At 40.9% G+C, this 9,617-nt stretch overlaps 1 protein-coding gene across 1 annotated transcript; it reads left to right on the forward strand.

Moving 5' to 3' along the window:
- Positions 1-242: 242 nt before the first annotated feature.
- Positions 243-6,332, forward strand: LOC116324937. Its single transcript, XM_031745728.2, has 6 exons — positions 243-381; positions 593-628; positions 737-1,045; positions 1,529-1,849; positions 5,085-5,216; positions 5,309-6,332. Exons 1-6 carry the CDS (start codon positions 306-308, stop codon positions 5,974-5,976), a joined length of 1,542 nt encoding a protein of 513 aa, XP_031601588.2. The 5' UTR covers positions 243-305; the 3' UTR covers positions 5,977-6,332.
- Positions 6,333-9,617: the final 3,285 nt, after the last annotated feature.

Here is a 9,617-nt window from a genome sequence, read left to right on the forward strand (position 1 = left end):
TGATTTTATTTTTTCATGAAAAATCCTAAAACAAAACAAATGTTTTAGAGATATTAGAATGCATTTTTTTATTTCATATATAGGATTCTTGAAGTGAACACAATTTTAAAAACTCTTCACTCTGTACATACTGCACAAGAAAAAGGTAAATGAATATAACTGTCAGCTGCTGCAGCCTTTGTCTGTTGCACTCTGTAGCCTGTGTTCATTAAAAAATACAAGGAAAAAGGAAGTGTGTGGAGGAACGCATTTCGCAAGTGTTAAGCATTTCTGTACAGCACATCAACTTGGGTTTGGTGTCGCTGATGACTCATTTTGCTCTGACTATGTTTTCTGTCTCAATCATGTGGACACAGCAGAGAAACTTTTATCTGGCAATAGGTGAGCTGCATTTTACATTTTTAGGTTGATCTGTCTTATTTTTGTATACTTACACAAAGGGTCAGTGTGACAAGCATGTTAAATTCAAAATGCCTTAAATTTAGAGTTAAATTTCCTTACACCTGATCTTTTCTTTAGTGTGTCTATATCAGAAACAAAACGTGTGCATGTCTCGTTTCAGATGTTTAATGAGCCTTTGTTTTCTCTGCAGTCTCTTATCTCTTCATCTCATCTTCAGCTTCTGCAGGTCAGTCTTATTTTGTGAAATTAGTTTCAGATTATAAGGTTTTGCATAAATATCACCACATGCAGGAAATCCTGAGCAATCTGTTATCTTGTCTTTTTCTTTTGTTAGATTTTGACATCAGTTTAGTCGGGTCAGCTCGGTGCTATGGAAGAGTAGAAGTCTATAACAGCACCAGCAGGGGAAAACTCTGTGATGATTCCTGGGTCTCAAATGATGCTACAGTGGTCTGCAGAGAGTTGAAGTGTGGGAAGGCACTGGCAATCTCTCAGTCGGTCAACTTTAATTCATCAACAGAAGAAATGTGGCTTGCAAATGTGAACTGTTCGGGGCAAGAAACGTCTCTAACGCGGTGTCCTCATGGAGCATTTGGAAAAAATGGCTGTGAACACAATGAGGGTGTGGGTGTTGTCTGTTCAGGTGATTTACATCTACATTTTAGAGCTAGGCCCATAGAGCTTTATAAGTCAATACACTTTGATGCAGCACTGCCACTTTGAGGTTAATAGGTGCGGCACAGGGGCGTAACACTTCCATCCAACACAACCATCAACGAGTGACATGATGTGGCTGCAAAAATATCACTTATGCATTTATGCCTGTGAACCTTGTATTTACATATCTATTGTATATATATGTATTTCTTGACATGCAAAGAGCATCTTATAGAGGAAGTCTTCATGACAGTTAGTATCAGCAGTTGAGTTGCTAAATTTAAAGTAACAACTTGTGATTATGAATGACGCTTCACAGTTGCCAACAGGTCTATTTTGATGATATTTAGTACAGTGTACAGTAATAGATTCCCAGATGACTGCAGTGAATGAATGCAAAATATCTTACTTTAACACTGTAAAAGTGGTATGGACTGAATGCTACTTTGTTTTCCTATTTTTAATCTAGAGACCCTGCAGCAGCCCAACATCTCCCTGACATCTCTTGATGGTGTACAGGTCTGGGGTCCTAATGCAGATGCAGAGGTCACCAAGGGCCATAGCTTTGTCTTTACCTGCTTCATTAACTCAAGCCTCAATCCAAGCCATTTCAGGCTGATCTTCTCCAACATCCCACACACCAAGCCAGCTGTCAACAACTCAGCTTCCTTTAGTTTCCCTGTAGCTGAGTATAAACACCAGGGCAACTATAGCTGTGTGTATCTCATAACTCTGGAATCACAGAACTTAACTTCTACCGAGTCAGCACCGATTCATGTCGTCATCACATGTAAGTAGACCACTGGACATAAATCTCACCATTACTGTATGTCATCTTCAGTAATTTACAGGGTTACTTGATTCGGTGCAACAAGTTCAAATGTGTAATGGAAAATGGTAACACAACCAGTAATTCAAAGTAATATTTGCAAAAGTCGTCATTCCTGTATTATGTAAACATTAATTAACTGAACACTAACATGGGTCAGCTTTTAGATCACCATCAACTCTATACTCACCAGCCACTTCATTAGGTGTACTTGTTCAGCTTCATGTGGAAGCAACTCGATGCAGAAGAATTTTATTTAAGGGACTTTAAATGCTGGTGATCCGAGTATTTCTGAAACTGTGGATGTACTGCGATTTTCCCTGACAACCATCTTTAGGGTTTACAGAGGATGATCCAAAAAGGAGAAAATATCTACAAGCTGACTGGAAGTCAACACTAACTCAAATACATTTTTCAGCCAGAGTCTAAAGATCAGCTCTGAAAGCACAACACATCAGACCTTGAAGTAGATGAGCTACAGCAGGTGAAGACTACACCAAGTTCCTCTACTGTCAGTTAAGAACAGAAAACTGAGGCTACATTTCACACAGGCTCACCAATATTAGACTACAGAAGACTGGTTGTTGTTCCCTGGTCTAATGAGTACTTATTTCTGCAACATTCAGATAGTAGTATCAGAAATTGGTGTAAACAGCACCCCACATCTAGACTCAGCAACTTAGTGTTACCTTGGGTTCCAGTGTTCCAACATCTGGAAGAACTAGAGATTGATGATGTACAACACAAACTCTACGGCAAGAGGGCGAGAGGTAATAATCATCAGTCATGTCAGGTAAAGGGGGAGATATCATCCTTTTCACTCTCCAACATTGGGTATCAAGCTCTAGGAACAACTGGTGATGAAGGCGTTGAATGTGAGAAGAGCTGACCTGAAAGAGAAGATCGTGGCTGTGCTGGGAACCTGGACCATCTGTGCCCGACTACCAAAACTACAGAAAGTATCCTCTGAAAGTTTACTAGAAGATGTGAATGCAGCATTACAGACAATCCCTGCTGAGACCATAACTGAAACCAACCAGCTGATCTACACCATGGCAACAGTGATCCTTTAGATGCTTGGCTACAAGATGAACAATAACAAGGAGCAGTACCCCTTCCTGCAGTTTCTTACATCACTCATGTTGCAACAGAAAACTCATCTGTTATGATGTTAGAGCGCTTCAACAGACACCATGCTAATGCCGCTCTGTTTCCAAACTAAGTGCTGCTCGCAACTGATCTTGAAACGGTGAAAGCAGAGCTAGTGGCAACTTGTCTAGTATGCTAATCTTCCATCAGTCTCCCATTAAGAGAAAAACTGCAAGTTGCTGGCCTCTTAGTTTCACAACCTCCAGCCATTTTTAACAGGACATGGAGACGCCCATGAGAATGTCTACCCCATACAGACTGTCAAATGGCATTAATTCTGCTTCCACAGACAACAGCTAACTCCATATACAAGATAACAGCAAAGTAAGGGATGGATGGATCAAGCCAAATCAAATGAAACAAAAACAAGACTTAAAGAGCAATAAAATATAAAAGTCTCCTATATAAGAGTCCAAATCTCCTGGATTCAGTTATTGTGGATTATAGCTGCACAAGTCCACATCTTCATATTCAGAGTCTGTTCATATTACAGAATTTTATTGGAGGTAATTGAAAATACAGTTTAGTTTTTTGAGGAATGTAAATATTACTCCAGTTTATTATTCTCAAACGTGAACAAATGAGGTATTGTGAAGTTATGATGGGAAAATTGTAACTGCAGGTCTGTACAGCAAACAGGAAATCCTGATTCCTGCTTCCTGTATCGTTGTCTGCACGCACATGTACACTTTCACTCTCTCCCAAACTGTATAAAACATTAGTGCAGCAGTTGCATCATGTGAAAAAGAAAGAAAACCTGACCACAGCCTTACTGCTTCCATAAGAATTATGAAGATAAGTTACAGGTTAACCTCTTCAGCCCCAAGGGGGTTTCTGAGCTTCCTGCTCGAAAATGCAATGCCTAAATTAAATTGATTATTTCCCTGCAATTACAAACTCCGTCCTTACAATCTTGGTATCAAAATGAAGCTAACACTTGGGACATTTAATCAGAGGTGTAAATATTAAAGCAGATATTACTGTGTCAAAGTTACTGAGACTGGAACACAGAAAAAGGAAGTGGATTTTATTCTCGCTAATTTTTCTTCTTTTCTTTTGCGGCTAATTCGGTGAATTTTGGTCCGATCGTGGTCAAACTTTGTGTGTTTACGCAGTGATAGCCCTGGAAGCTAGCCAGCCTATTTATAACCAGTTACATGAAGTCTGAAGACTGTCTGGTTCTCGTTTGCGTGTTTAGCAGACTTCTGCGCATTTACGTAACTGCTCGTTTAATCGCGGCTTGTTTTCGGTGTGTTTGGTGGTTGTAGAAATGGTTTATATGACATTTTAGCTGAGATTCTGAGGTTTCTGTGGATACCACACATGTCTGGAGTTATATTTCTCAACCGGCGTTATAACCGATTAAACGTGATCTCCTCCCTTTTGCCCCCGGTACCGGGGGCGTGGGGCTTAAGAGGCTAAGCTGTTCATCAAATGCACTTTATTAATTGATCATCAGCTAGTCAGGTCTGGTTTAATACAATTCCTCAATGTGTCTGGGAGTGTACTTTCCATCAACTGCATCAACTGCAAAGAAGCCCAAGTGTGAAATCCGGACCCACACACTGTTCGATTGTCAGTCGCAGCACTTTTATTCAGATCCACAATGTTTTCCACTGCTTCAGCACCTTGTGTTTAACTGGGAAGCCAGCTTTCCAGCTCCCTCCCACACCACACACACCTCTCCTTCCCAACTCCAGACACTAAAATGGGGGAGAGCTCATCAGTTAAAATCCCTCACACCTGTACCCTTCGACCTCCCGGTACTGCCCTGTGAACTTACCATACCACCCTCCACTGCAGCAGAGTCAGAGACCGAACTCCTGCCACACCAAGAGCAACATCTCAGACTCTTCAGCTATATTGAACAGTATCATGTATGGCAAAAACTAAACACACCATATCAGCACAAACACTTTGCACTAACTTTTAAGCACAGAGGTAAAGGAGTTTGGTTTTGTTGTCCAGCCACTGGACCTGGGCACTCAGCAGTCATTGAGGCCACCATGAACTAATTGCTTCCATGTTGTAATCCTTTATTTCTTAGTTCCTTGGCTGCTGCTGGTCTATTTAGTAGTTCCTGCTGCGATCCTGCTGCTACTGCTGGTCTTGATGGTGGTGTGTCTGGTAATCAGGAGACGACGAGCAAAACAACATGAAGGCCATGTCCAGATGCAAAGTCTGTGCTTACCTGTGCAATGTATCAAATGAACAAATATTTTGGTGATGTAGATGTGCATCAGTCAATCTTTTCTACTACTTATGTTTCAGTTACTGCCACAAACCGTTATGAAGATGATGAGGAGGAGGAGGAAGAGGAGAGGGACTATGTGAATGTTCAACCAGTGGACAGAAAAGAGACAAACGAAACACAAGAAGTGGAGGAAGACAAAACTGATGATCATGATTATGAGAACATGGAGAATGAAGATAATTACATAGGATGCACACCGCTGTCTGTGAGTATAGAGGACAGAGCAGAGGAAGACACAGATGAAACCAGTGATGATGATAATTATGAGAACACAAAGGATGAAGATAATAAAACAGGATGCACACCGCTGTCTGTGAGTATAGAGGACAGAGCAGAGGAAGACACAGACGAAACCAGTGATGATGATAATTATGAAAACATGAAGGGTGAAGATAATTACAAAGGATGCACCCCGCTGTCTGTGAGTATAAAGGACAGAGCAGAGGAAGACACAGATGAAACCAGTGATGATGATAATTATGAGAACATAAAGGATGAAGATAATTACAAAGGACGCACACCGCTGTCTGTGAGTATAGAGGACAGGGCAGAGGAAGACACAGACAAACCCAGTGATGATGATGATGATGATAATGAAAACGACTATGAAAATGTAACGGAGGAATATGCCGAACAAACTGTAGACATTTATGGACAGGAGCAGGAATTTTATCAAATCTTTTAGGTTTCCAATGATTAGTATCAACCTGGGGAGCCAACATATGAGAACTACACAAGAAGAATACACACATCAACACTTTGAAGTCCTTTGATCTTCTCGGTCTGAACTTCTATTTCATAGTGTGACATGAATCTAATATCTAATAAAATCTAATGCAGTGTTTGTTAACTCAGCCAAGGCAGTTATGTTTATGTAGTGTTTATGTGCGTGAGAGTCATTCTGTCTGTATGCACAATAGCTTGAAAGGTTTTTAACAATTTTTGATTAAACCTTGTAGTGGTGTAGAACAGGGTCATGTTAACAATCCGTTAACATGACCCTTACATCCACCAAAGTCATCAAAGTCAACTCAGTGAGTTAAAACTGTGGTGGTTTGGCCAGATGCTGGTCGATGTGTAAAAATAACTCAGTTATTTGGTGGTGTCTATGGCGGAGCTTCCACAGAGGCCAGCGGGTGGATGAGGGAAAGGTTGAGCTTGCGAGACTCAAGGCGGCCGCCGGTCCCAGTGTCAGGTGAACTGAACTCCATTAGGAAGTTATGACCTGCAGTCTATCTGGGTCAGATATAAACCAAGTTTAGGTGGAGTTTATTTTCGTTGTGCTGACTTTTTACAGTCAGTTACAATAACTCATACTGCGTGCTAGCTAGCATGACGGAGTTTCTATACAGCTGGGTGGGTGCTATGATGTTACTGATAGTGATATGATATCGGTTTGGATATGTGGTGAGGGGGAAACATGAAGATGAAACCAGGAGATGTCCTTACTGAATCATCAGAGCTGAACAGGTGATGGAGAAACAGGTTTACCTGTTAGGTTACATGAATTAGTTGAAGGGAAGTTATGAACTGTTTGTGAGAGACAAATAACACCAGGATCCTTTTTTACATAGCTGACAGCTGGTAACTGTGCAGGGGCGGATCTAGCAAAGTTTTGTCAAGGGGCCAGGTAGGGCATTAACAGGGAGAGGGGGGCACAAAGAAATACTTTTCTTTCTTATTCTCATTTAAAATGTCTAGCTTTTAATAAATAATCATCTGAATCTTACAACCAAAGTTTTTATCTGATGTAAAATGTATAGAAATCATACATATACCGACAAGACACTGTACATCACTGTCACAACAGCGTTTGTTTTCATTTATGGCTTTTCCTATAATACCTGGTGGGTCAGTCTCTAGTCAAAATGCCCGTGCCGATTTTTTGTCCCAGTCCAGCCCTGGGCAGGACACGCAGTGAATTAATCTGAGAAGGTGCATTAAAAAACAAATGGCCGGGCCAGCGGTGCACATCGCAAATTAGTTCACATAGACACATTAGTTGTGCCGCTTCTTAATGACAGTATCTTAGCTAACAACCCCAACTACCAGATTCAACTTGTAATTGGCTAAAAATAACTTAGCCTACCGGTGAGAGGGACGTTGCTAGCTGGCAGTTTTTTCAAGCAATGTTGAAATTTCCACATTCCGACACTTCAAATGCTTCAGGGGCTGTCCGGTCAGCGCAGCATCAGCACCACGGAAATACACGGATACATCCGTAGACAGTGCTGGGAAGGTTACTTTTTAAAATGTATTCCACTACAGATTACAGAATACATGCCCCAAAATGTATTTTGTAACGTATTCCGTTACGTTACTCAATGACTCTCCAAAAGTTGAATCTGTTCATCTGGACGTAGCGTACGTCCAGATGAACAGATTCAACTTTTGGAGATTTACTTTCCTGGATGATTGACAATGGATCAAGACGTTACTCAATGACAGTAACGTATTCTGAATACTTTGGATTACCTAATATATTATCAAGCTTTTTACAACTACATGAATGTACTATTGCTGTATGATTTATTACTTTTACTGAAGGTTACTCGCCATACCAATACTGACTAGATTTTTAAATCTTAATATAAAATGAGTAACAGTAGGGTGGACATTAGGTAAGGCTACACTTTTTGCAGCGATCTTGTATAGAAAACTATTCCGCATGTATATAAAACAGGTACGCGGCTCCGAACCGTAGTAAAGGGACCTCTGGCTAATACGTCTGGTTCCGACTCTTAACTGAAACTAGCTTTACTGTCTCTTGCTAGCAAATTTGACCCAGAAAACAGAGGCGTTGAAAGGCTGCTCCAACCGAACTTGTTTCGGAGGAAAACACGAACACAGTGTACAGTCGAGTCTTAATAGCTTACTTACAACTGGGCTCGTCAGGCACTCTTTTTGGCTGCAGTGCTTATTATATTTACTTGCTTCATACATGCTATGCATGTAACACTCTGCCTATTGCATTCATATTAAATATTTTTTTGAATAATACTTTAAAAAAATATTTCTTCACGTAATTATGTGGGCGGCAAGTAGGTAGGGTTGGACATGGGCCACGAGATTGAGACACAGGCATTAGACGCTCTTAATGCATGTTTTGTTTGAGTTTCCACTGGCATGGAATTACCAAAAATAGAGAGGGCATAGCCCAGAGGTTCCCAAAGTGTGGGGCCCGCCCCCTAGGGGGGGCGCAGAGCCATTGCAGGGGGGGGGGGGGCACGGTATGAAAAGAAAAAGAAAAAAAAAGAGCGCTTGGACACTGTGGACAGGTTTTTGACGGGCTCCCGTGATAAACGCATAAAGCAGGAGATGAAGCATCGCCAAATATGTTTCAAACCAACTTCCTTCCAAGCCAAAGACAGGAAAATATGGTGAAGCATATCTTCCCTTTGGCTTCACCTGCACAAGTGCCAAGGTAGGTCTCCCCTGCAAAATTAGTTTTCCCTGCGTCGGGAGCAGCGCTGGGCTCTCCAAATCACGGACAAACAGTATCCCACATTCTTGATTTTTAGTTCACAAACACTTCTTGTAATAACTAACTACTCCTGACATTTTGGACATGTTAGCTCTTTATGCAGTAAAGTTACAGTGGGATACAAATAATATCAGGCTGATCCTGCCATAATTTGTTCACCCTGTTCAAATCACGGACAAACAGTATCCTACAGCTGTTTATGTGTTTAAACCCATTTTGCACAGAGAGACATTTTTTGAAAAATGTATTGATAGCAATGTTGAATATTATTACACAGGAAAAAAACAACTACACGTAAAATAATTACACCGTGACGCCTCTGCCTTTCTAAATGGAGGGACATTAACTGCGTGTGTATATGTAAGTGTGTAAAACCTGAAGATAGTCAGATTAACAGTAACAGTATTTTGTCTCTATCTGCCATTCTGCAATTCATCTCATGTAAACAATAACGTGGCGCACAGCGTGACGTGAAAAGAGGCACATACCTTTGACGCTGCGTGACGAACTCTGTAATCCTCGTCCACACGTAAACGCAAAAAAGGTGTTTTAAATAATCTCCGTTTTCGGTGAATCGCAATGCCGTTTACGTGTTGACGAAAAGCCCAAACGCATAGAAACAGCTGCGTTTTCAAAAATACCCGTGTAGGTGTGGACGTAGCGTAAAAGAGTTAGTAGTATATTTTATTACTACCTGTAATTTATTGCCGTTTACTTGTATTTGCTTAATTGTTTACTAAATGTTTGAGGTGTGAAATAAACCGCAATGGAGTTTGTAAACAAAATATGGGTGTGTGTGTTTGGAGGATGTGTTTGTGGGGGGGCGAACATTTTTCTTGTAA

Source organism: Oreochromis aureus, linkage group 4, assembly GCF_013358895.1.
Source record: "Oreochromis aureus strain Israel breed Guangdong linkage group 4, ZZ_aureus, whole genome shotgun sequence".
NCBI classification, from domain to species: Eukaryota; Metazoa; Chordata; class Actinopteri; order Cichliformes; family Cichlidae; genus Oreochromis; species Oreochromis aureus.